The sequence below is a fragment of the Ciconia boyciana genome, chromosome 1 (assembly GCF_034638445.1).
Source record: "Ciconia boyciana chromosome 1, ASM3463844v1, whole genome shotgun sequence".
NCBI lineage: Eukaryota > Metazoa > Chordata > Aves > Ciconiiformes > Ciconiidae > Ciconia > Ciconia boyciana.
The window spans coordinates 50,922,414-50,950,298 of NC_132934.1; the positions used below are offsets into that span (position 1 = coordinate 50,922,414).

The 27,885-nt window shown below is 43.1% G+C and overlaps 2 protein-coding genes across 3 annotated transcripts in view; one reads left to right on the forward strand and one right to left on the reverse strand.

Moving 5' to 3' along the window:
- Positions 1-6,591, reverse strand: part of EEA1 (early endosome antigen 1) — a 78,531-nt gene extending 71,940 nt beyond the window's left edge. Inside the window, exon 1 of one of the 2 annotated variants that reach the window (XM_072865190.1) lies at positions 6,262-6,591. In XM_072865190.1, the coding sequence (XP_072721291.1) occupies positions 6,262-6,285 (24 nt within the window). In that variant the 5' untranslated portion in view covers positions 6,286-6,591. The remainder of the gene's footprint in view (positions 1-6,261) is intronic. The other variant, XM_072865199.1, reaches the window with a different exon arrangement.
- Positions 213-27,885, forward strand: LOC140650461 (uncharacterized). The gene is made up of 6 exons (XM_072859144.1): positions 213-294; positions 5,699-6,541; positions 8,080-8,147; positions 12,098-12,148; positions 20,116-20,211; positions 27,085-27,885. Exons 1-5 carry the CDS (start codon positions 213-215, stop codon positions 20,122-20,124), a joined length of 1,053 nt encoding a protein of 350 aa, XP_072715245.1. The 3' UTR covers positions 20,125-20,211; positions 27,085-27,885.

Genomic DNA, 27,885 nt, shown 5'->3' on the forward strand with positions numbered 1-27,885 from the left:
ATACGGAAAAGCTTCTCCAGCATGAGGCCATGCCTGAGCAGCCTGCTCCTGACCTCCGAGCTGGTCCTGCTCGCAGCAGGAGCTCAGACTAGAGAGCCCCTGAGCTCCCTTCCTGCCCAAATTGTTCTGTGGTCTCTGAAGCGCTGCCCTGCAGAAACACACGTCCTGCGGGAGAGCTCTGAAACACAGATTTAGTAACTCCATTAATGAAGATGTGGATTGTGTGCATTGACAGTCAGAGGAATAATAGCCAAAACAACTGCTGTGGTGTAGCCAAGTTTCTCAGTAAGGCAGGTAAGTTAGAATATTGCATCTGATGTTATGAACAGTTTTCTTTGGTTTATATAGTTCACAAGTTCCTTTCCATGCAATCCATAAACCACAATCATGCAACCCAGAGGTAAGGCTCACTTGTGAATCCATTTTGTGCGAAAACAAACAATCCAAAGAAGATGTATATGCACATATGTCTACATAAGGGAACATGAAGAGGTCAGGTGTCAAAGCTTTCTTCCATAAAGGAGCTGAACTTTCACGATATAAGAATCAGTTTCTTATTGAGAGGAATTTTTTAAAAGGCTTTAGAAATCTGAACATGATAAAAAGGCTTTTGTATGGCAGTTAGCTATGGCAGCTGTTCTGTTCTGAAAAGCCTGAGAACTTGGACCCCTATCTGTCCCAGCATCTACATCCACAAGTAGAAATGGAGAAAATGTCAGCATTAATGGATATGCACTTCTTTCCTGATCCTTTACAAGAAATGGAAACCTTTTGTTCCACTCTTGAGCTCCAAAAACTGAGGAATGTGCCTTCACGTAGCCTTGGTCAGAAAGACACAAGAGCAGAGGGAGAACCTAAACAAAACTTGATAGCCTGGGCAATGGCAATAAGAGATGGTCCAACCATCTCTTTAGACAGGCAGCATATACCTTCACTTTTGTGATACCTGAGTGTATGCTTTCAACATACCTAAGGAATCATTTCGTCCCAAAACCAAGAATCTTCTGTGAAAATTAACACAATATTTTCTTCACCTTATATCGTAACTTCTTATACAACACTACTGTGCATTGTTAATCGTCCATCACATTTCACCCCAGAGTTGGCTGCATTTCACAATGAGATTTGCATTTTAAGTTCTGCTAGTTCTAGCACTACAAATTGGAGATTATTACAACCTCCAGGATGAAAGCTCTTATATTAAAAGTACAGTGTTGTTAGTACGTAGTTGATTAAAGTATTTGCTTTATGAAACACTTCAGACATGCTATAATCACACTAAAACGCACTGCATAGCATGTCTTATTACGTGCAATATACGAGACAGAAATTATTAAACAGTACCTGGTAAAATCCTTTTAACCTTTCAAAAAACAATGTGCTCTCTTTAAAAGAGAAAGCATAATTCCAAGCTAGATTTAGAAAGCTTAGTACAAATAGGTGGCATTTTCTGGTGAGTGGCATGCACAGGGAAGAAGGGTGGGCAGGAAAGAGGTCATTAAGTAACTTTCAAGATCAGGAGAAACACCTCATAGCATCAATTTGCAAAGTAATACAGACTAGCAAGAAAAATTTAATACAAATTTGGAAGGATGTTATGGAAACCAAGACCATAAATGCAATTAACTTATCTTTCAAGGCTGCAATAGAATTTAAACATCCTTCACCAGCCAAATAAAGAATGGGGGATTGGGAATATTTTTTTAATTGATCATTGCATGATCAAGTAGGTTCACACACATGTTTAAGGTAGGCTCCCAGACCACTGTTACATCACATTCCATAAAAAAAAAAATCATAAGACATTGACATCTCACACTTTGTGAACTAAGGAGAGATTCAGAATGATGCTCTTTGTTTTCAGTTGGACAATACACAGGAGCAAAAGAATGACTTATGAATCCCATAGGAAAAGTAATTTTTCACACAGGCTTCTGTATATGTATTTTCACATAATTAACACTTGACCCTTAAAGGCATACCTGGAGTTGAAAGACTGATGCAAAATTAGTCTCTCATCCAGCGTATTTTTTTCCTAGCTGTCAGAGTTGTATTTGTTTACTCTGCAGAGAAGCATACATTTCTACTACTAGCACTAGAGTTGTAGAAGTAATATGCTAAACATCATAATGTTGTTCTCTGTGTTTTCTCAAAACTGCAGGCTAATATAAAGAAACATCATTAACAACAAAAAGGACGACAATGATTGCAGCTTGTTTTCTGAAAAGAAATAGAAAATTATATAATGAATGAGTTGAGCTAATGCATTAAAATGACAGAGTATAAATATGGATCGCTACCGTGTCATTTTTGCATAGTCATTTATCTGTCTATAGCTACACTCCATTCAGTTATGATGCTCTTTTCAGCAGTTTTAAATTCAGAATAAATTAAACCTTTGAAAAAATATGTTAAGCCTTGAGAAAGTCTGAATAAATATGGATTTAAACAGTTTTCCCAGCACAGATTTAAATGCTACAGAAGCGTACTATTGTCCAAACATATTAAGGTCCTGAAGCAACAAACAAGAAGCAAGAATGAGAAGATAAGAAGGCCAAAACAACTTTGTTGTTATCAAACAACTCTCAGTGCTAGAAACAGAGTACAGTGCAATACAAAACAGTAATATTGTGAAGAAGTGTGACAGCTATTTTATGAGTCCGTAAAATGAAACGACTCCTGACTTCATAGGGCATAAAACCTTTCTCTCCCATCGTGCCATCGGTTCCACGCAAGCAGACCTTGTGCGCAGGAAGAGGCACATGTGCTCCCTTCGGCACCACAGGGCAGGCACAAGCACAGCTGCAGTTCAGCATCCATCCAAGTAAATATACTACCTAGCGAGCCCTGCAATTATAAACGTAAAAAAGAAAATTATAGGTAAGGCATGAGATGCAATGCATCCCAGACAAGTAAATATCGCTGCTCCTGAGCTTAGAGTAAGAGGAAAGGTGACGGTACCACCCAAGCTACAGAAATGCCTGCAAAGCCTTGTTCTCCACCTAGACGCCAAGATCTCAACACCAAGAACTCAAGCATTGTTAGAGCAATAGGATCTTACCACCCAAATATAGTACAACTGCTAACAGTTGTAGACAACCAGTTAAACACAAAGAATGAAGACAAAAACTAATGTAAACAGTAGTCGCACTGCCCCACCAGATGAGCCCTTCACTACAAAACATGAGCGATGGGCAGGCGGCTCAGAAGAAGGTCAAAGTAATCAGTTTTCCACCAGCTGAAAATAAATGCCTCCTCCTTACAAAAAGTGTTTTTTTTCTTTTTTTTCAAGTTTTGGTATCTTGGAAATATAAGAAGTGAGCTCTGCGTTAACAGACCAGAGGCAACAGCCACTGTCCCACTAGTAGATGAACAACGGAGAGGGGACACAATGGCCACAAAGGGCCTTCAGAGTTGAACACAATAAAGAAAAGACAGCTCTCTAAAGAATACGCTGACAAAAATCAAAATATTTGGGCAAGAAAGTTGTGTCTCGGACATTCCACACAGATGTCTTTTGGGAAAGACTACCTTTTTCTAGCTCAGCACAATGACAATGCATGAAACTGAAAAGTGGCAAGAATGAGTAAAAGGGGGTTTTATGGTGCAAATGTACAGAACAGATGGATCCCCGAGATGTCACGTTGAAAACATACATAGAATTTAGAAACAGCCATAGAATTTAGAATCAGCTTGCAGAGAAAGGACCTAAAACAAAGACCTACTTGAAGACAGCATGGAGATACTAACTTCAAAATTAAGAGAGCAATGTTCAGTAGTAATGAGTACATAATACCTTTTATTTTGAAAATATGCCATTCAAAGTGACCATGAAGATGCTTTTAAAAACAGAAATTACAGCTGTGGAAGAAATAAAAAAGTGATAATGGAACAGAAGAAGTATAAAAAAGAAACATCTGATGTTTTAAAACTTCAGGAATCAGAATTTCAAGTAAGTGACTAAAACTACAAACAGTATCTTTGCAGCTTTTGTCTTCCTCCTTTGCAGCTTGATGGTCAGCTGAGTTACAAAAAAAAGGAATGTAATAAAGAATTCCTGGGGGTTTTTTTAAACATACTTTTGTAACTCAAGTTATATCACCAGTAATGACTAGACATCTGGCTAGAAAGGATGGCATCACCTATAATCAAATAATAAACCCAATACATATACAAGAAACTATGTTTCAGTGACTGGAAGGTGGGGGGTTTTTGCCAGCAGCATTAATGATGCACAAGAAGAGGCCCAAGAGGAGGTACCTTGGCCTTCAAATCACTACCCCAGAGATGCGAAAGATTTTAATACTTATGCTTTTTACGAACAAATTTGGCAGCAAGCTAAGGTTCACTATTAACACCAAAGGACATTAGAAGACTTTTTCATACTTTGCCAACCGCAGACTGTGAGTCAAAAAGGTACGTACAAGGTTGTGCATACAATCACTACTTTATTAAAAGGGCTTTAGGCCTTTTATAAAGAGGTGGATTTTTAAAAGCATAGTTGTTTGCACCAATTAAAAGATTAATGCCTTTAAAAATCTCGGCATTTCTCTATTTATTTTTTGGGCAGGAAGAAATGTTTCACCTTTGTTGGCAATTAGCTCTGCTGTAATTCTGTAATTTTCAGGAGCCACTGCGGAATAGTTATTTGTTTAAACTTTTCAGAGAAGATGGCTGTTTCTAACACACAAAAAACTTTTGCACTGACTTCAGATTTTTATAGGAAGTGTTTAGCTGAACTTATACTTGGGGCAAATTTCCTTTGGCACTGTATCAAGCTTTTTCCTACATCATAGAAGCTTTCCTTGATGGCCCGTTATTTCGCAGAATCAATAAACACCCAGTTAAACGCTGCCAATATTTAATTAGATCCATACTAAGTTCCCCTGCTTGTTAGCAGGGCTTCCCATCAAACTTCAGGAAGGAAGTTCTTCCCTGTAAACACAGAGCTCCAAATAGACCAAGAGCGATCTTCACCTGCTCAGGGTCTATAACTGAAAAACAATCTGAGGCACACTTTACACTGAAAAAGTTGGCAGTATGCATACCGATATACTTTCTTCCCCTCTGTTGACTCTCATTCTTGCAGCAATGCTTCCTTGCATGGCAGATAAGAAAAGCATGCCAGCATTTCCAGTAAAACACCCTTTCACAGGTGTTACACAGACAGCACACTTCGAAAGAAACACCAGACAAAACAGCGAGGGCAGCTGGTTTCCCCTCTATCCGTGAGCGCCTTCTGCACGACACCGACACCGTTCTCCTGCGGTGCGGGATCTGGAGCGCTGCCTTCGCACCGCCAGCGTGACTCAACCCTTTTCGGTGCATCCTCCAGCCGAGGGCCAGCGATGGACTCCCGGAGCCCTGAGCCACGCCGACACCTGCCCTTCGCCAGCACCTCCCTGACAGCTTCCACCCGAGCCACAGGCGAACTGCAAGGCGGCCAGCACCGCCACGGAGACACACGAGGATTTTGGAAGGCGAGAAGGGTTTCATAAACGAGTGTCACAACTTGGCTTTTCAAACCAGCCTGAGCTGCCGGAAAAGCCGGTTCCTAACATAAGGGAGACAGCTGGCCGGCGGCCGCCGGGCTGGCTTCCGGTGTTAGGAGCCTGTTTGCCAGCTGGTCCCCAGGGAAATAACCCCCGGCCCCGCGGCGGCTCTCCCCAGGCTGGGCTTCCCTTGAACCTGCCCTAAGCGCGGGCGGCCCGCAGCCGCGGCGGCGAGCGAAGGCGGCGGGCGGAGACGCCGCCGCGCTGCGGGAAGGAGGCACGCCGGGGCAGGGCCGCCCCTCGCCCCACCGACAGGCCCCTGGCCCGGCCGCGGGGACCCCCCCACCGCCGGCACCCCCGCCGCCGGCACCCCCGCCGCCGGCACCCCCGCCCAGCCCGGGGGACGCCGCCGCCCCCAGCCAGGACGCAGCGCGGGAGCGCGGGCCGGGCCTGGCCCGGCCTGGCCCGCCCCGTCGGGGCTCGGGCCGTCCCCCGCGGCGGGCGAGGGTGCGGCGGCGGACAAGCTCACGCCGGCGGACAAGCTCAGGGCCTCCGCGGCCGCCACGGGCCTACCCCCTCCCCTGCGCCGCAGGGCGGGCCGGGCCGGGCCGGTGGCTCCGGCCCCGCCGCGGGGAGCCCGGCCCCGAGCCCGGCTGGCACCAGGAAGCGGCACCTCCCCGCCACGCCACGGCACGGCGAGGCGAGGCAAGGCAAGGCAAGGCAAGGCACGCCGCCCTCGCCGCCGCCGGGGCGGGTCTCGCTGCCTTACCCGCTGGAGAATCCGCCTGAGCATGGTGGCGGAGCCCGGATGCCGCCGGGCGGCCGCGGCCAGGCCGAGGGGGAAGCCGCGGGGTCCCGCGCAGCGCCGCCCCCGCCCCGCAGGAGCCCGGCGCGGTCCGCTCGCCCCGTGACAGCCGCCGCGGCCGGGGAGGCGGGGCAGCCGCCGCGCCGGGGCGGGACCGCACCGCACCGCACCGCACCGCCCCGGGGAGGGACCGGCCCGGCGGAGACGGGGCTGCCGCCGCCCGGCCGCGGGGAGCCGGGGGCAGGTGAAATCGGGGAGAGAGGACGCGGGTGCCCGGGCGGAGGACGCCAGGCCGGCGGGGGCTGCCCCTGGGGACGGGGTGGCTGTGGTGCCGCTGGAGCTGCGCCCCGATCCCCTCCGCGGGGGCCCGCGCCGGGCTCCTTCCCGCCGCGCCGGGCCCAGCACCGCAGCTCTCGGTGCGCCGCCTGCTCTCCGCCTTCTGCCTCTGCTGCCCGGGAGACGTCCCGGCTGCTGAGGGCAGGGGCGGGGGAGAAGGGAGGACGGCCATATCTCCCCCCGGCCCTCGCCCTCTGCCCCCCCCGGCCTGCAGTGTCCGCGCAGCCCGCTGGCCGGGAGGAGGCCGGGCGGGTTTACAGTGCCCCGGCAGCACGGCCTTCTCCCCTCAGGGGCAGCCCCAGGCGCCTGGCAGCTGCAGGGCCCCCTCGCTACTGTCATTTCTCTGGAATCGGGTCCTGGCCAGGGGAAGGAAACAAACTGTAGTTTGAACTTGCAGCTGAGGGCTCGCTGTATGAGGCAAAGGGCAAGCGCAGCTCCGTGTTTATTTTGTTAGTCGTGCGGTGTTGAAAGTACTGAGGAATGCACGGTAAACGACTATTGTTAAGGCATTCTGGTTTGGATAATTAACTGGAAATTTAATTCTGAAGGAGCGGTTGCTTCCTTCAAGCCCTGAACTGAAAAGGCGACCTTGTGGCATGATCCATTAGGTGTTTCTTAAATATCAGAAACCAACATTTTGCTCACAGAAGCATACATCTACCTTCATAAAAAGTACAGCCCAAAAGCATCAGCTCAGCCGAGAAAGAATCTGTATCTGTAGGTGCTGAGGCAAAACCCCTGGCAGGAGAGTTGCTGGAATACTGATAGCCTCTATAATATGTAATTCAACACGCCACAGTTCCCTGTTCTATTCTAAAGCCACAACTTTTACATATTGGATGCAAGACAAAGGGTCATGAGTAAATAATAAACCTGTTCAATGACTAATTGTGCAGAGTAGAGCAAATATCATAGCAGAGCACCAGTTGTGCTGCAAAGATTGCAAACATTTTTCCACTCAAAGGCTGACATTTCTAAGCACTCTAAAATCCTCAGGCTTAGCATGAGTTACGAGCACATGACCAGAAGGATTCGGCTGCAGCAGCTTAGGGCTTGAGGCACAGCAGCGTTACGTGTTTGAACTCGGTTTACTCCAGCTACAGGCTTCAGTGTGTTTCATGCTAATGTCACTTAGTCCACAACTGGGGCGGGTTAAGAGTGCACACGCAGTTGGTAATGGCTTCAGCTGATGAGCAGTGACATCTTTGGTCACATCCATTGGATCATTTTCATTTATGTGTCCATAGCATGAAATGGCTTTGAAATTTGGCGTACTGTATGGCAGTAATGAGGTTTGTTTCCGAATTTTGTACATGGGATTAACAATGCAAAAAGGATTGTTCCTGTACAGCTGTACAGTTCCTTAAATATCTAGGCAGGCTGTAGACATTTACTTTAAATCTAATCAAAATGACTGCAAATTTTAATACCTCACTCCCTTTACAGATATTTCAACAAGAGCATTTGACAGCCTAGATGATGAACTGCTGGAGTGCTCAATTTGCCATACCCAGGTAAGTTAAGCAGCCCATCTTTGCAACACATTTTTTACTCTCCCAGGTTAGCAATTCCTGAGTGCTCAGAGGAAGATGATAGAGATTTGAGGACAAAGTCTTACAAAGTCTTACATCAGAGGAGGATTTTCTTAGACGAGTCTTGCAAGGAAATGCATGATCCTTTATTTGTGTGGATGTTTGTGTGAACATATGCATCTGTCTCCCTGTCCACCCGTCACTCCCTCAGTAACTTAATGAATCCATCAGCCAATTTCAATCAAATACAACAGAACCAGATAAGGCTCAAAGATATTAAGTTCCTACAGATACAAACAGGCGGCCAGGGAGAGGAGAGAGACCCTATTGATTCCCACCTGTAAAGGAAAGACTGCAGTGTGACTGCCTTTACTAAATACCAGAGAATGCACATAAAAATTCACCCTTGGGGCAGAAAAAAACCCCATGAAATTGGTCCCATTTCCAGTGGAAGACCTTGGTTTTAGTTATTGTGTGTATGGTAATGCCTATGAATTCATATCATGTGCTGCCCTAATATTGAAATCTCAGGCTGTTAGAATATAGTTGATGGGCATGGGAGTTGTAAATTTTCATTTCATGCAACCTCATAAACTCTGTGAGGGGTTTGGTGACAGGAGGGTTAAAAGGTGCCTTTCTATGGAGTCCATTGGTGGCAGAAAGTCTCAGAGCACAATCACGGCAAAGACTTTCCCAGATCCAGCTGGAAGCAGGTATTTCATCCTCTGAACAGAAGCCAAACGCTGAAAGTCTGAACTACATCAACCTCTTGCATACCTGCAGAAGCTAGCATGCCTTTATTTCAGTAGAGAACTGAAAATAATCTTTTGACTGTACAAGCAGTATTCAGGATGGCCCAGCATGCCCCAACACCTCTCAGACCTTCCAACAGATAACTGCCTTTTTTTTTTTTTTTTTTAAATGGCTATGCATATAGCCAAATAAAAGCAATGATTCCTGGACCATGGCTCACAGGAATCAGTGCCTATGCAATCTTCCGCCATGACTGAGGGCCACAAGGAACCACCATCACTTGGTACAAAATGTCAGGGAAAATAATGTGGGGTATGTCCACAGCACATATGCTCGCTTAGACTTGTGGCCTATGAATTTACAAAGATTCTGGGATACTGTCCTACATGCTTTCAGTGTTTATACGGATGATTATTTTCAGTCATGAAAAGTTCCTGACCTCAAAATCTCTTGGTCACAAGCTCCTTGGGTTCATGACATGCTGCAATGGAATTGTCCCATTTTTTCAAGATGTTGCTTTTAAGTATCCTATTTATAAAAAGGCATCAGCCTCTGGGTTTTTTTTCCTCGCTCTTTAACTGTACATTTTTGTCTGTCACTATATGCTGCTTATATACTTTTAGCAAGTAGCTTTCAAATTTACCCACATCTTTTTCTGAGACTCTCTCCTTTCAAGTTAAACTCTATGAAACTCAGTTGAACACAGTTTGTTCAAAGGATTTGTATGTTAAAAACCATAACAACTAGCAGGTAAAAGTAATATAATGTTAAAAATTCACATCACAAACCATGGAACAGACAAAGAGAAATAATAAAATTAAAGAGTACTAAAAAGTTGCCAAACATCTGTCCTCAAAGATTAAAACTTTCCATAAACGCCTCTTTATCTCCTCAGCCAAGCTCCTCCAACAAACCCCTGTTCGAGGTATTGGAGAAAACTGGCTTCTACATACAATTTAAATATGAACCCGCTCCCCCCAAACCCCAAGAAATGATACAACTTACCATATGGAAATTATTGATCAAAAGAAGTATTTTGTCTTAAAATACTTCATACAAGCACAGCAAATTTGTTAGCTCTTGAAAATTGTTTATAATATTCGTACAACAACTACTGTACATATTTATGAAATGGCAGACAAGGAGTCAATATAGAGATAGAGATTATGGCCATCATCTCCTGTTCAGTCCTCAATGATTTAGAAATCCTCCCAAAATTCTAGAGTGATGGTAAAGTACATAACTTCTCATAATCAGATTAAGTTAGTAAATTTGTGACTAGAAAAAGAAGCAAGAAGCTCTTGTAAGTGCAAAACTGTAACTCATAAGTAAGTAGTACAGCGTAAGTTACAATATTGCTGAAATGAAGAGAAAACATACATCTGGGATTTTCAAATTCCTCCAAGTGGCTTATGAGCATGTATTTCATATAAAATTAGGGATTTAGGTGGTCCTAAATCAAAGCAGCATTTCATCAAAATGCTTACTAGGAACTGCCATTTAAGAAGAACATGGCTGGACAAATGAAAATTTGTGAAGGAAAAACTACCTGGAAGAAGAAGGTTTCAGCTATTGATACTCTTGTCCCTCAAAAATATTTGCAAACAAAATATGCAGAGTGCGGTTCGAATTCATGATTTCTTCATTTTGCTGAGAAACTACAACTGAAACTTGTCATTCTTGCAGGCAGCACCAATAAGCTTGAAGAGGCCAATGGCAGAAAACATTTGATAAAAGAGAAGTTCTTGGTGAAACTAGTGATATGGAGAAACAAGTGTTAGACGGTTGGGATGAGACATCAGTGAGACTCACAGTACCTCAAGAAAAAATAATTTTAAAAGTGACACATAAAGGCAAAAAGTCAAAAAGGTGGAAAAGATTGGAAACTACAGAAATTCCACATTTTGTTTCAATCTTTGTAGACTTACGAAGACAAAGTCATAAAAGCATATGACAACATTTGGAAGCTTTATGAAGTACAGATTTGGGCATTTTCAACTGAAGACAGGGCTGCTTAGCAGCACAGATGGGCCACTGCCATATAATGGGGGTACATGGACCTTGCCAGACAGTGCTAAGGAAGGCAGCTGCCAGTCTCTCCCTGCCTGCCACCTGTATATATAGGGCACATCTGCTCCACAATAGCCATAGGATAACTAAGTTATCCAATTAAGAACAGCTAAAAGGCTTATCAGAGTTCTCAAAATACAAAAATCTGTATTGTTACTGATCTTGCTATTTATGTAGGAAGATACTTTAAACTGGACAATGGCTAAGTATTAAAATGACAGCATCTATCTTGCCTTCAAAAGAGTTGACAGTTTGGACTGAACTCTCAGTATTTCATTATTTACCATTTGGCTCCCCCTCAGCTTTATTAGGGGAAACAAATGTGTTTAGCCTGGAAAAATATTTAGGGTGGTTTTAAACTGGTGTTAGCAAATTAAGATTATCCAGTGGCTTGGGCACTAGTCTAAGACTTGGGAGACTGTGTATAATTTTGTACTCAGCCCAAAACTAGTCCTCTGAATAACACTCCCCACCTATAAAAAAGAAAATACTGGTACCTCTCTATTGTGAAAAGAAATTGGAATCTTGTGATGAAAAGCATTATAGAAGAGTCAATTACTAGTAATGTAAATTTATTGGCAATCAATTAGGTGGTGATAACCAAATGATTTATAAGCAGTGAAAGAAATGAAGTCTAGTTTCACATGAAGAACATATCCCACAGCTTCACTTTTACAGAAACTCCATCTTCTGTCTCTCCAGGGCCACTCAGGCCCCACCGCGCAGGAGACAGGATGTGCTGTGGTCAGTCCAGAGCTGCACAGGAGCTCCTGTACATCAGCTTGGCTTGCTGATCTTTCCAGTAGCATAAATGTGGATCTTTTACCTCTACCCAGTCATCAATTTTGTCAGAAACCCAAGAAATGTATTACCTTTGAGACACCTATGCCTCTTTCCATTTAAACTGCCCTATGGGTTCAAAAAGTATGTGGTGGGGAGCAGAGGGGAAGGATGTTGAAAGACACAAGAGGTCACCTCTGCTTCCCTAAGGAGCTAGGCAAAACCACCCAGGTGGTTTTAGTCTGTGTTTGAACTAGTCACCAATCTTTCCTGACCCATGCCCTTCTCAATACAAAGAAAAATAACAGCTCTTCAATTCTTCACTCGAGGTACTGAAGAGGTTGGCCAGAGCATCAGTACTTCACCCTGCATGTGTTGGGGTGAGTGTGTTTTCTCAGCTACTTTAGAACCAGGCTGACGCTGTGATGATGTCTGTAACAAAGAGCTTACAACTGGAGGCCAGCTCCTGTGCTACAGAAAGCCTCTTTCAAGTCAGTGCAATTACTTGCATGAGTAACAAGCATGTGTACTACTAAAGGTTGCATGGCTAGCATTAATACCAAATCCAAGAGCTCAAAGTCATGACTTCTATCTAGCGTTACAGAACCTGAACGTTGTAGGATTTGCACAGCTCCCCGCAGGTAACTCCAATTAAAGACAGAAATAATAGAATTATCTCTATTAACAACAAAAAATTGCCCAGTGACTGATTTTTTTTTCCACCCACCCCAAGACTGAATCACCGTGTGGAGTATGCCATGTAGCTTTGCTGGAGTAGCTGGAGAGACACGCAGTGGAACTAGAGAAAGCCCAGCAGCATGCAAGAGAGCTTAAGTCATAAATATGTATGAGTTCATGTAAGAAATAAACCTGATATTAATATAACCAAAATCTGAGATGGAGAAGATCTGCTGCTGAGTCATGCAGAAGCACTCTTTGCCAAATGCCTCAGCTAAGAAATTATTCTGCATAAAGTTGAAAGCCTGCCACAAAACAAACACTTTCAAATTCCACCCTAAAAAGCTGTGGTGATACCATGGCCATTCCGATCCCGTTACTTCAGAGACATTAGCTCTTGCTGGCAAGTTGCCTAGGCATTTTCCAGTAAATGGCACAGAAAATGGGTAAATAGGAAGAAGACAGGATTGGTGGAATTCCACTGCAGAGTAAAATTCAAATATTTTAAAGAACACATTCTTGGGGTTACTTATCTGCTCACTTTGGTATGTGCTAATATACATATGTAGCTTCTCTTTCTTTGGGTCTTAGACACAAACTTATGCACCTCTATCAGTCTAGGCACGTTTGAGGCTATTTCAAAGATTTTTCAGCAAAACACTTAAAATGCCAAACGAAATAAGCAGGGGAGCCCTTAGTTATGCAGGTTGTAGGGGATGCCAGTAGTACTGATCATTTACATTAATCTTATTAGGACTGTCTTAGTTACAGTGGAAACATGAGATGGATTTTCAATGTCATGTATGAAGATTTAGTGATAAGAGAGTTATGGGCATTGTTTTAATCACCCTTCTGAATAATTGCAAAAAAGCTGAAGGTCTGTGAGGTTTTTTTCAAACACAAATCTAACCAAATGTAGTAACAAGCTTTTTTTTTTTTTTTTTTAATTATACGAAGGTCCATACAGCACTGTCCTCTCTCTCTGAAAATTAACGCGCTATTTGTTCATGGCTTTGTATGTAAGCAGATGCAATAAATGTTGGCTTTGTTGGGAGTCATTGTGTACGTGCGTTGCATCAGCAATTCAGTTAAATATTTTTAAATGGTCAGAATAGAAGCTGCTAAATAAAGAGGACAGATTTTAACTCTAAAAGGAGGTTGACAGGCTTTCTTAAAACAGTAAACAAACACTCCTGTAGCTTTAGAGTAATCACACAATGCTTAATGGCATCTGTTACTATAAACTTAACCTCTCAAAGTCTTCCAGATTTGTATTTTAATGTTAGAAATTTACTGAATCTAAGATCCAAAATGCTATTTTTAAGCTGTACAGTATTACACTGCTAAACGCCCTGCTGGCCAGCCCTTGATTTTCTTGCAGTACTAGCCAAACCTGTCTATGTAGCAACTGTAGTAATGATTTAAACACGAGGAAGAATCTTGGGAATAAGCAAAGGAGGATTACAAATCTCTCTCAGTTAAGCTTTTTTTTTGAAAGTTAAAGTGTTCACACTAAAAGAATAATGAGTGGGACCTTTCATTCATCATCTTCCTTTCCTCATATAGAGCTGGTAAGATTTGTAATTTCATAAAACATCATTAGATAAAGTTTGCGAACAAAAAAAAAAATGCTAATTTATACATAGAAAATAAAATTTGTATACCAAAGCCTAGGGCAAACAGGCACTGGGAAACAATGAAGGAAAAAGTAGCAAATGCATTTCCTGTGGGATGATTAAATGCTACATGGTTACATGGTTCTCCAGAATCAACCCTTCAACAGCTGAGGCTTCCCTTTCGTTAATGCCAGCTACATGCATTACTGGGTCAACTGACAATACAATTTTAATCTGGATCAAATGCATGTGCACCACTATTTCTGTTTCTTCTGAACTAACAACAGTGTGGGATATGGTGTTAAGGCAGTTTTTGTACGTTCTGTTGACTACAAGTTGATTGCAGGCAATCCCCCCCCCCCCATCAAATCCATTATAAAGCTGGCCAGAAGAAAGTCACTGCTTTAAAACAATGCTAATGCATTTTATTAGGTAGGATAAGTTTGCACCAGACCTGCAATTTTACTATGTGTACTGGTACCTTTTCTGATCCACCGTTAAGTACTCTGAAGTCAGATTTACCAAGCTATGTAACGACAGCCTGGCCTCTATACCTGTCTTTTCTTAGACGGTTGTTAGTTGTAATGGTAAGAGTGCATTATGCTCAGAATGCATATGCCCAGTGATGCATATACTCAGAAAATAAGTGTTCACTCCTTATTTCCTGCTTGGCATTATAATGATACTGAAATGGCTCCTCTAAAACTGGATATTATATATTGTGGAAGTCTATAGTATGGGCCATGTCTGTCTCAAAAAGTTTTTGAACCAAATAAGCAAGAAAAAGCATCTTCTAAAGATAAGATCTTTTTAAGATTAAAGATTACAAAACCAATTAAAACCATCCAACCTGCAAAATGTCTCAGTGGTGGTTTAACTACTTGGCTAGAATATGTGTTTAGTGCACCAAAATCTCTTGATGAGTTTGCCAGGTGATTTGGATGAGCAAGAAATGGAAAATCAGGTGTACTGTTTGAAGTTGGCATATTTTATTCATATTAGACATTTCTGGTCAAACATAGAGATTTCCCATAATGAATAATAAAGCCTTTTTTGGTAGGCAATTGGACAATTCTGATTTGTATAAAATCCTTCCTTTTTAAGCCTGTGTAGCATAATCACAGACCCTGACAGTGTAATTGCAAAAATATAAGGTTAAAAATGTCATTTGTCTTTAGGAAGGAGGCAAGGGTACATCATTTCTCAGCTGTCCAGCAACATGATGTCCACAGCCAATTTGTACAGGACATTCATTTTATAGCCTGGCCCAAGGCAGAAAAATAAATGATCAGGCATTCAGCATTTCATTTCAAGACGTTCAAAGAAATCTCCCAATAGGTGTCAGATATTGAAGGCTGGGCTCTTGCCTCCCTTGCAGACAGTGGGAGTTTTCCTGCTGACCTCAGTGAGGCGTTGAAATCAATATTGCAGTCTACACTAAGGAAAGAGAAGAACCATTACAGACGGTTCATGACTGGGCACGGCTTTTCTGGTCATCCTGGCTTTTGATTCCCATTAAGGACTGGTGTCCCTGCCAGGTAGAAACACAGCCTGGGACTCTGTTGACATGGAAAGGCGGATAACCTGTACATCTACCTGTCAGAGAGGTGTGTGAGGCCACAGCAGTGGACCTGGTTGAGCACGGGAACCAGAGTGAATCCCTCGGCTGCACAACACAAGGGCCCTGCTCTGAGGTCTCTCAAGGAGACCTGTGCCTGCCTATAGACATACATGGGATCTAGGAGAGAAAAAAAGTGTATTGAGAGTCACAATCTTATACTTTAAATATTGGGATACTAGATATAGAGCTATCTCAATCTCACTGGGGGTTTGCAAGGAAGGGCCCTGAAACAGAAAGGGGTTTTGTGAAGTGGTGGGCAATTAGTTGTAATAAGTAATTTACTGAAGTGATAGAAGAGTCTTATGTTTATAAAGGACCCACTGATGTTTAGGTACTTTTATGAATGTAACAAGCAGCAAATACTAAACGTACTCTCGGATCTGAGCAGAAATTGATGCTGAATGAGGTTCCTAACCTGAAATATATTTTAACAGTATTAAAGAGATTTTAAACTGAAGTTGCAGTCAGGAATTCAAATTGCAGCTTGTTATTAAAGATGTTGGGTTTCTGATGTCTGCTACCCTACTTAGGAAGAACAAGCGCTGGCTACTCTCTCTCTGCATCATGAAAACATTGACAGATTATTATAACAGGTCTGTCCATTTTCAGTTGCCAAGGGCCAGGTTATTTCCTACCAAGTCAAAACTATGTAAAGGCTAGAACTTTGTACAGTTACTGTTTGGTATTTCTCACTGACCCTTTAGTGCAGAGGATGGCTGGAATTTGCTGCTCTACAAGTTACACTCCTCTGCATCCATAGGGTCATCACACAAAACCTGAACAGCCTGTGGTGGCTGGGGAGGCTTCTGGGGCTTCTCTGCTTTGCTCCAGAGCTATCCCCCAGCAAGGCTCCCTCTTCATCTCCACTCTCATCGAATCCTCCCTTGAACCCACCAAATGCAGATTTGCTAGGATCTTTAGCATGCCCTTCTTCCCAAATGTGTTCCTGTCTGTTCTTTCTTTGTGATACCACTGGGAACATCACCTTCCTCCACAGCGGTTTAGGTCTTTCTCTGAGAGCTGAGCTGACACAGTGGCAGACCCCAGGGGCTGTCCCCCCATGGCAGCATGCCTCCAAGTGACCACGTCCATCAGGCAACCTGCCAGGGGAGTGAGACTCCATCACAAAATAAACCCCATTTCCTTTCCATATACCAAAGGATGTTTCTAAGACCTACAGCTGACGGCAATACTTTTTGCAGCAATGGCAGCCCAAGAAACAAAAAGCCAGTCACCCAATGCCAGGCAAAGATGCTGAAAGAAAACTATTATCGTCTGATGGAGCAAATGTGTCCCAGCAGTCCCTGCTAAAGCAGAGGATCTCTGGGCCATCCAACCCTTCCACCTCTACCAGCACAGCCCGAGGGGCAGATCACATGAAGATTACTAGTGCCTTTTTAAAGCATGTTTTAGTATACCATTTATCTGGAGATTATTTTGTTGTTGTTTATCATCTCCATTGTCCTTAGCAATTTGCATTTAATGAGTAGACTACATGAATTTTTATGACTGATGTTTCACAGCAGCAAATAAAAAATACTTAACTGCATCTGGGCAGAGTGCAAGTGGATCCTGATCCTACACTGAACCAGTCCTGGAAGGAGTGTTTTCTGTCCTTTCCCCCTGAGAATGGAGCTTGAGCTGCCAGATAGGCCTGCTGAGGAAAGAAAAGATCATTACCCACTGTGGATGAACTCAGTCTCTTTGAAGAGCCCTGTTTGCGGTGGACTTCAGGAGACTGAGGATATTATGCCTTCTGTTACAAAAAGCTGTGATGGTTGAACAGCACCCAACAAATCACTGAGATGTCACGTCACCAACCTCAGCTTAACAGATAGCGCAGGCGAGGACGCATCACGTTCAGCATTCAGGCATCTCCTGGCAGACAGTTTTCCTCTCTCCACCCTAAGCACTCAGCATGTCGGCGTTGTTTTACATCACCTTTGCTCCCAGCTACATTCAAACGTGATGAAGTCTTGTAATGCATGTGGTTTTAGCATCATTACACAATCATTATACAAGCAATTCCTAGTTCGTTGGGTGCCTTTTTTCCCCCTCCTCCCCCTGCCTTCTACGTGTCTGCTCGCAGCAGAAGCTAACTCCATTTCCCAGCAGCTAAGGAAGGCTGTGGTGGGACAGCAGAGGACCTGCTGACCACCAATGTGTCATGTAGTGTCAGAACTGGAGGAGCTTGTGGGGAAGGTCTCCACACAGAGTGAACGAGAAGGGCTATTTAGGGGAAATAACAGAAAGCACTGATAACAACAAACATGCTTCAATCACTCACTAACAAAACTGTCCTTACACGTCCTCCTCCATGGAAGCCCCGTAGCTTCTTTTGCATTTGTGGAGAAATGAACAAGTTGAGAGACTGATCCAATTAAATAAGTTGGATGTAATAACAAAATTCAGCCATATTATAGTCTTATACTATACATACACATAGTATGTATAGTATACATAGGACTGATACATAGTATACAGAAGGACTGATTTAAGGGGGTGTAGGCTGTCTTAACTTCGGCATTCTCCACCAGTTGAAAACTTGACCATTCAGCGTTGGTAACAATCTTTCAGTCTATTATTTTTCATGCAGTTAATACACAAGTATGTCTATCAGTATATCTGTCTACATTTGAAACAACTACAGATACATTTTTTCCCATGTCACGTTGAAAGCTTTTTGTCTATTCAATTTGCTCTGCCTTTGGCAATTGCTAGTCAACAACAGAATTTATTTCTCACCTCAGACCCATTCACCCTCTTTCCAGGAAGCTGTCAAAAACCTTCACATTTACTCTTATTACTTCTTTTTCCTTATTCCACTGCCCTGTTGACACACAGTCCTATGCTCGTAAACCAGGGTGAACTACTGTATGTGCAGCTTGTCCAAGACCGCTACAGAGCTAAAGGCAAAATGGAGGGTGGGTTTCCTCCAGCCCAGGAGCTGTTTTGCCCTATCCCTTGCTAGAAGTCAGTTGCCTACCAAAAATGCTTCTCTTCTTTGAACTTTGGTGTAAAGTTCAGGCCAAATCCATCTGCAGAACAGTGATTCCTAGAAAGGTACGAAACCAAGAAATCTATCATTTTTCCAAATTATAGCCATACTAGGAAGATGCAAGGAATAAGATGCAGGGAGATCCTATATCTAGCTAAAAATCTACTGAAGTCTTTCTGGGCTTGCCGCAGCACACAGACTGTGAGTCACAACTCCCAAGGCTTCCGGTTAACAACTAAAAGGGAGAAATGATCGATATAATTTTTCTCAGTGAGTGATTAAGACTGCTTTTAACAATGCAGTCATGCATGCTATGTACTTAAAGGCGTGATTCATTAGCTACTTGAAAGAGGAGCATCTTCTTTTCGCAGTTCAGAAGCCAGAGGGATTAGCCAGCGCCCCACGAGCGTGGCTGATTAGCATGTAGGAAGAGAGGAGAGGAAATACTGGCTACTTTTGTCCCTGTCCCCACATCTGCTGTGCTCTTCTCATTAAAGCAAGAAAGAAATGGGGGAATTTTGTATTCAGCAGTGACATTGTTTTAGTCATACTTTCCATAAGTCTGACACCAGAGCTGGCTGCTGGCAGCTACCGGCAGCTCCCTCCTCTGCCCTGCAGTCACAGGTGCCTGCATCCAGCCCAGAGCATAACCTTCATGGCCATGCTGAGCAGCCCAAATAGCAATACCAGCTGCTCTGCACACCACTTTCTGATGTTCCCCTGGCGCATACGTGGGAAATTTGTTCAGCCTGATTTTTGTGGTGATCGCCTCTTCTGAAATAAAAAGAATAGTTATCATAGAATCATAGAATGCTTTGGGTTGGAAGGGATCTTTACAGGTCATCTAGTCCAACCCCCTGCAAGAGCAGGGACATCTTCAACTAGATCAGGTTGCTCAGAGCCCCGTCCAACCTGACCTTGAATGTTTCCAGGGATGGGGCCTCCAGTACCTCTCTGGGCAACCTGTTCCAGTGCCTCACCACCCTCATTGTAAAAAATTTCTTTCCTAAATCCAGTCTAAATCTGCCCTCCCTTAGTTTAAAACCATTACTCCTTGTCCTGTCACAACAGGCCTTGCTAAAAAGTCTGTCCCCGTCTTTCCTATAGGCCCCCTTTAAGTTATAGGTAGAACTGGCAAAGAGGACGATGACAATAAGGTATTTTTTCTTATTTGAACCATACTGTTGCCGAAATGATATTTATAACAACTCCTCCTAACTTTCCATCATCTTAAGTTTGCTAACGATAACCTTCCTTTTTAAGATGAGGTCATGCCTACAGTGAAGAATATGCTGCTCCCAAGCCTTTTTAGATTTGGGTAGCTCCACATTTTAAGGCATTCTTTGCAATGTCCTGGTGGTGTAATACAGTAGTGTGATGGCATAACCATCTGAAAGGTAATGTTGGAATTTATTACAGTCTTCTTTCTGTCAGGAGGAATGACGTTGCCAAAGCCTGCATGCAAAACATTTCCAACAAGTGGAAACTGATGTTGCTGTCTTTTCATCACGACGCAAGTTTAATTTATGGGCAAGTACAAAGCAATTTCTTTTCTGAAGAGACTGATCAAAATTGTCACATGCAAGACTTACGTCTCTTTCCCCTTTTCTTAGAGTCCAAGTATCAGCTACAAGTATAACTTACATGCAACTCATTTTGCATGCTTCTAACTGCAGTCTCATGTAATAATCATTTGGACACGCTGTACTCAGAAAACTGGCAGCAATTCCAAGATTGACGTATGCGACAGACCTGTGGCACCAGCTTGAAGATGTTCAATATCTGCAATGCTAGAATACATCCAGTGCCCTTGCGTCCCAACATAACCGCCACACTGTTCCTAAGCACACTTATAGCCTGGATTCTACCAATTTCATAGAAACTCTGCATCACTCATCCCTGGGCTAAGCCTTTGTCTCAGTGTTTCTCTCTCTGCTTTTGCTTAGTCTTTCTTTTGACCTAATCCTGGCTACCCCTTTTTGCCTTTCACCTCTCTTCTCCTCTGCCACAGGTTGCCTCCTTGGCTGCCACAGCACCAGCTATTTAAGCAAAACGATTCATTTCCCTTACTCTTTTTTTGCCTCTCTTCTGAAGAGGTCTGGGTGGGATGAAAGGAGATGCAGCCTCCACATCCCAGGACAACCCTGACCCACATGAAGCGGTAGCAGCTCTAAGGGATGGATAAGCAACCCCCATCAGTTCTTCCTTCCCCAAACACATTTGAGCAATATCCTGCCCTGAACGTGGCCTACCCTGAAATCTCCTGTGCTGGTTGGTATTTATTACCAGCCTTTTGTTACCTGAATCCCCTCTTATTTCACCTTGTCGAGTGCAGAGTATGCTTCCCATAATGATGGAGTGGAAAAGAGTCTGTGTAGGTGCCTGCCTAGCTGAGTTCCTTATAGAAAGACCACAGGATTTTGGTTTATATTATTAATTAATGTAAGGGTGTTTAAGCCTTGGCTCCATAAATTCCATACATAAAATTGCAAACATACAATTTGAAGCAAATATATTACTACTGAAGTAAGAAGTTATTTGAAAAAAAAATTAAGATTTTCTTTTTTGCAATTCAAAAAGATGATTTTGGTCTAAAACAAGGATAATTTTTGTGGTTTTGAAGGTCAAAAAAATGTCTCTTGAAAACCAAACAATTGAATTGAAACATGGCCAGGGTTTCTTTTCATTAAATAGTGGAAAATGTTGACCAAAAGAAAGATCTTCTGTGAAAATCTCATATTCACTCAGACAGTTTAAATCTCCCAAATCTCCTGAATATATGCACAGCACACATTGGACACCAGAGGAAATTATCCTCACTATATCTATGTATATAACCATTGAAGAGCAGTTTATTCCATATAAAAACAGAGCATTATCAATTCCATATGTGAGGTGTTATGTAATGTATTCTTTTTTCTTTCACCATTATGCTTCAGCTCTCACCAGAAGCTTCAAAGACAAATAAATCATTAGTCATTTAACTGGTGATATATAGTACTTATATTTGTTATCTCTGGCAGGGTTTTGCTTTTAAGCTTAAGTTAAAGCAATTCCTTTGTGTCCTAAGTGACATAAGTACATAAACTTCATTGCAGCAGATCTCTGATAATGCGGAACCCAGAGCAAGGTCACACCTTGAGAAGGAAAAGTGAGCACGGTGCTGAATGACTGCTAAGATTATTTTTTTTCTGTAACTCAAGCAAACCTGCATGTTGCTCTTCTGACACTTCCTTGGAAATGGCTGCATCATTTTAGCTAAAATATTTCCTACCTTCTCCCCTCAGCTCCCCACAAGAAACAGCCAGAGGCATTTATTTAGCATTGAAAACATCTGAACAATTTATTCACATTTAAGAAAGTATGGAAGAACTGAAAACGGTGTAATTTAGTGGAAAGAGCTGGGCAGTCTTTTCCTAGGAGTTAATCCCCATGCTCTGCATAATGGAAAAATTGCCATTTTTCTTTATCAGTAATTCAGTGAGATTGGTACTCTGCCACTCTCCGAAAGGTCATCTATAACGGTTAATATGTAACTCACCGATGTGTCACTTCTTCCCCAAAGTGTTATTTCAGCCACTGCAGGGGAATTCCCTCCGATACCCATGCCAGAGCAAAGGTAGGCTGGCAGCTGCAGTTTCCCGAAGGGGGACTTCAGCTGCAAGGCCAGCTTGGGAACGTCTGTCTCCCATCCCTGCCTTGCCGCCGGCTGCTTCTTCACACTTGGGCTGCTCTGCAACCGTTGTTGGGGCTGTGCTGTAAGCAGGTCACTGAGCTGATCCGAGTTACAAATAATCTTTTTTATTTACAGGGTCGTTCTTAATACAGGTTGCTTTTCTTACCAGAACAATGCCAGAAACTGCAGCGCTGGTGCAAGTGAGGAGGCAGGGCCCTGGGACAGAGAGGAGAGAAAAGCAGTCGGGATAGCGGGCACCGGGGAGGGAGCGTGCCTGGGTTCATGGAACTGCCAGCTCAGAGGGTGCCTCTGCCACTAATAAGGGGAGAATGCAGTCAGAAGGGTGTTAGCATAAACCATTAACAATCAGAAAGTTCACCCACAAAAGGATCATGCATTGGTTTAAAAAAGATTAAGACCAAACAGTAAAAATTGCTTGATATGTGACTTCTGCAGAAAAAGTAGCTATAAACTTATAGGTGTTAGAGAATGTGTATATAAACACACACACTTGCATACACACACATATACATATTCACACACATACACACACAAAAATTACCTCTAAATTTAAAAGAAATGCAAAATATGTCTCACTTCAGCGTTTTTGCCAGCCTTCAAAGCCTGCATGCAGCCCTGATCCCCTGGGTGGCCGGTTCATGACAGCAACAACCAGGAAAGCCTATAGAGGGAGCAGGTCGCCTTCTTTTCCTGAGTGACAGGAGTTTTCAACCTTAAGTGATGACCCAAGAGAAAGAAGAGCCAAAGGTAGAGGATGAAAGTGTCTTAGGGAGCAGTCCCCAGGGGCAGAGTGAGTTACCCTGCAAACAGGGGGAGCAGCAGCAGCACCTGCCTCTCAGGGCATGGGCAACAGGGCTACAGATCCACATCTACCCCCTATCCCTCCTTCCCTCTTCTTAAGGTTCACACTTGGGCCCCACAAGGGGTCAAGAATCTCTCAGTGTTTTCCCCCTTTGGCAGTCGCTGGGGTGTCCCGGCACTTAAGGACATTGCAGGATGGAGATTTGCTTGTTTAGAAATTGAGCAGAATTTCATCTTTCAACACCTACAGCCGAAGTAATAGAGCACTGCCTGGAAGTAAGGGAAGAATGCACTAAGAAAATCCTGGGATTTCCTGTTGAACAAAAACAATAACTTCAAAATGTATAACTGCATGTCACAGACAACATAAGAGAAGCAGTATTAAGTAGAACCAATATTAAAACTGCATTCAGAAGACAGAATATACAGAAATATCAAAGAGTTAGTTATTGTCAGTAGAGGCTATGTGCCTGAATTGAACATTATGTTTATTCTAATTTACATGTGCATACACAAAAATTTCTAAAAATCTTTAACCCATGTGTACCTGTATTGTAGGTCCAGAAAGCTGGTAGTTATTTGTACAACTGTAAAGCCCAGAAGGCCCAGACTAGTCAGAATTGGATTTGCTGAGCATGACACAAATCTGTACCAAGAGCCTTTGCCTTACCATGTTTATTACAGTCCAACAAAAGAGAGGATAAGGGTTTTTTTCCTTATTCTTATTCTTTCTCTTTTTGAAACAGCGAGGGAGCTGTGACCAAAGAAGTTTAACAGAAACAGGATCTTACCAGACAAACCCAGATTCAGCCTTTGAGATCAAAAGACTAGCAACTAAAAAATACCTGTTTGGGAGCAAAGACTTTCGTAAGATGCTTGACTGAGTAGTATATGTGTTCTCAACTTAAAAATAACAATTACAAATGAAAAAAATGGTGCACGAGACATGGCAAATACACATGCGTTATTTACCATGTTGTACCTGTGAGTTCTCTTTGTAGAAAGACTGGCCACCAGAGTGTGCACCAGCTAACTTACATTTCTGTAAAAAAATCTAAGAACTGGCATAAAGCATACAATATTTATACATTCAAATTATCCTAAGAGCTCTTCCCCCCACGCACTAAAGTCTAATAATAGTTTAGCGTTTGTCTCCTAACAACTCCTCCTTTGGGGAGTGAGAGCAGGTCTTCGGATTGCAACATAAATAGTTAAGCACAGCAGTAAAAAAGAAAAGGAACACTCTCTGCCCTTCAACTCCCAGGCACTGCAGCATGAGGCATTAAAAAAAGATAATAGTACTTTTCCTCAGCTAACCTATATAACGTGTTTCATCTTTTGATACAAGTTTGCCTTTTTTTTTTCTTTCTTGCATCATTAGAGGACGTTTGAGGAATATATTTGGCAGAGTGATGTGATTCAGCAACTTTCTGGAAAACATAAATGCAGCCCTTTTTTTGGTGCACTAATGAAACACAACTGGCAATAATTTTCTTTGAATTGAGCCTAACTGGAAGCAGGTGATGTACCATGTAAGCTGAAGCTCAGTGGTCTTGGATCACAATGTCATTTTTCATGGTTTTTTATATGATTGAATATGAGCTGAACATACCCTGCTGCTCAAACCAGGCCAATGACAACAAAAACATTACTGTACGAGCTGTTGCATTACCAAGAATGGCTCAGCAAATACATTTGCCTTTTTATCCAAATTCTAGGTAGCTTTTGTCCATACCAACATGTGAGGCCGCTGTTTCTGAGTATGTCCCAAGGGCATACCCGCAGAAAGGTTATCCTGCAGTTCCACGAGGGCAAAGTCCCCTGTCATGAGCTTGCCCCATCATAAGTTTTTTTGCACAAGGGCACTGAATGGTACTTAGTAACACCACTGTAGAAACACTATGTAATTTTGCATACTTGATATTCTTTACCCAGAAGTGCTCCAAGTCTGGGAAACGAGATCAGGATCAAAACGCGTTTGCCTTAAGAGGATCAAAATCCCCCCCAGTGACACACAGGGTAGTGAAAAGAGTTTAGGAAGCCATATTTCCCAGCAAAAATATCCTAATAAAGACATCCTTGTTTATTTAGCCTGATAGAGGAGTCCTGTCTCCAGGCAGGCACGATGTGGTAGCCCTGGCAAGCAATGAGTGCCTGAGCTGGGATGTGCTGCGTGTCCTGTCTTAGGGCACACGCTGCTTTTTCTCCAAGCAACATGCGGGAGCGATGGGCAGCATGTGTCCCACGTACCACCGCGACCTTTCCTGCCCCGAGCCACAGGAGAGCCGCCATGGCCGCTCTGCAGCTGGCAGCAACCACGGCTTGTGAGGAGCGGGTGCTACCCCCTCTGCGAGCCAGCCTGAAGATGAAAAGTGCTGCCTAAGCACCAGCCATTATTGCTACTGGCAGAGCTGCGCCGGGACGTTTGCACGCAGAGCCTGTGGGCTTGGCTAACCACTAACCAGCGTGGAGCCTTTACTCTTAGAAGCACCAAGCAATATTCCCCAAACATATTCTCATTTGCAAAAGAAAGAGTCATTTTGACAACAAAGTCTTCCAGTGACTAAGTGGCCAGTGTGTTGCTGGCATGAAATAGCTGGCAGGATTTCTATCATAAACATTGCTATCAGGCCATTGTATCTCAGCCCTAAAAACTTGTTCCAGGCTGATATTTGGCAAACAAGACCCAGCAAGATAATCCTTTTTTAAACACATTATCCTATTTGAGTGATCCACAGACATGTAAATCAAGAAGTCTGCAAGTGCAGGCCCCACTGGTGCCTTGGCTGATGCTTCTCTGCTGGTGCTACGGGCATCAGGGGAAGTGAGCACCCGGCCGTCCCAAAGCACATGCTCCAGGGCTTTCCTTTTACCTCCAGATGCCCTGAATGGTTCAGATAAAAATGCTGGGGAGGCACAGGGCAGAGCAGACAAGCTGCAGTCAGTGATGAGACACAGATAAGAGTTTCCCCAGGAGAACAGCCCATCTCCTGGGAACGCACACACAGCAAGACACCGATCACCTTTTTACACAGGTGAAGAAGAGCAGCTGCTGGAAACCCTCCAAGTCCTACCTAGCCATATACGTGCCTCCTTCCAGATCTGGAGTAGCCAACTTTTCCATATAAGTGAAAGAAAAATTGTACCTATTTCTATCTCAGAGGAAATGTCTGCTGTTGCTTCAAAGCTAAAACAGCTTCTTGGTCATAATGCCGTAACGCTGCCCTGGCTACACAGTGCTCTTGTGTTTTGAAAGGTTTCCTATGGACTCTAGCACATCTGACAAATGCTTTGGTGGAAAACATGTCATCCACTGGTTCTTCTGAATGGAGATTTCCAGATTTGCACAGAGTAACCCCGGGACAAATAAGCAGTTAAATGCAACAGGGCTGGAAAACTCAGCACTGAACAAATGGTAGCAACTCTTTATGTATCCGTGTTAAAAGTATTCTGGATTTATAGTCAGAAATACTCTTTTCATTGATTTCATTATTAAAAGTCTGTTACAGCTAAGGGTTTTTTTAAATGCTGAATCTCATTTCCAAATGCCCTGAGGGAACAACAGCCACAACAATAAAATTAGGAACCCATTACTGAAGATAAAATTAGAATAACTAAGCTTAACACTATACAGGGAAAATGCAGTGTTAAAATGTATGAGGTAAAATGTTTTCTGACTATCCCAATGTTAAACTTCATTTTGTCCTTGGAATGAGAAAGGGCAGAAATTTGTGACAAGCTACCATGTTATTAAACACAACTGCGTTTTGTGCAAGTTACATGCTAAATCAATATATTTTCTGAGTATAGTTAAGGCCAAAGAGGCTTAATAAGATATTTTAATTAATTTTTAATTAACAAGACTTTTTTTAAAATGCTTTTCTTCCTTCCTTCCCTTCCTTCAGGATTGTGATGCAGGGAAATACTGAGAAAATAGATGGTTTACTTTTCAGTCCTGCTCACACAGGAAACCTGGAGGGATATCTCAAGTGAAAGAGATTCTTCAGCAAGCATGGAGAAGCCACTGCTATCGCAGCTACCACCTCCATGGCAAAAGCAGCAGAAGGTGACAGGTATCCACCTATCTATACTAGGGCAACCACTCAGATACTTCATAGTGAAATTTCCTACCGTAGGTAGGACTCGCGTTTCAGAGCATACATACTACCGTGCCCTGGATTAGAATTAGGCTTCCCTTATCACTCCTGAACAAGTATCTTCATGAGACGGACATTCGCACACCACCTGCAGGCAGTGCACACACAGGTTGCACAGGCTGGAGAATGACAGTTCCTCCTCACAATCACACTGAAAAATGCATTCCCTTTTTTTTCAGGAGCAAAAACAGAAATCACATATTTCTAAAACCAGAACTGTATTGTAATATCCAAAACGGGATAAGTGGGCAGGGGTTTGTTGTTGTCTGCTCTTTCTTCTCACATAAGGTAACTCCCTCCTTCCTCCTCCTCTTCCAGCCTCAAACACATAGCTGTCATAAACTCTTTAAGGGAATATTGTCAAATGCATTTACCAAACATTCTGACACTGATGAAAAAGAATCATTCAAATGAAAAAAACACAGTAATGAAAATACTCTGTTTTAAGCATTGCTTCACATTAGTGAACAGCTCATTTGCTATTCCTGGGTATTAGAGTCGAGCTCAGTGCTTTTGCAATAGATATTTTTAAATAAAGGTTAAAGAACA

Excerpts from the sequence above, each read along its gene's own strand:
- LOC140650461 (XM_072859144.1), top strand. The coding sequence starts at position 213 with ATGTGGATTGTGTGCATTGACAGTCAGAGGAATAATAGCCAAAACAAC. Across the intron at positions 295-5,698 it reads CAAGTTTCTCAGTAAGGCAG|CGCGGGCGGCCCGCAGCCGC; the intron begins GTAAGTTAGAAT and ends ACCTGCCCTAAG. Across the intron at positions 8,148-12,097 it reads GCTCAATTTGCCATACCCAG|GTACTGAAGAGGTTGGCCAG; the intron begins GTAAGTTAAGCA and ends TCTTCACTCGAG.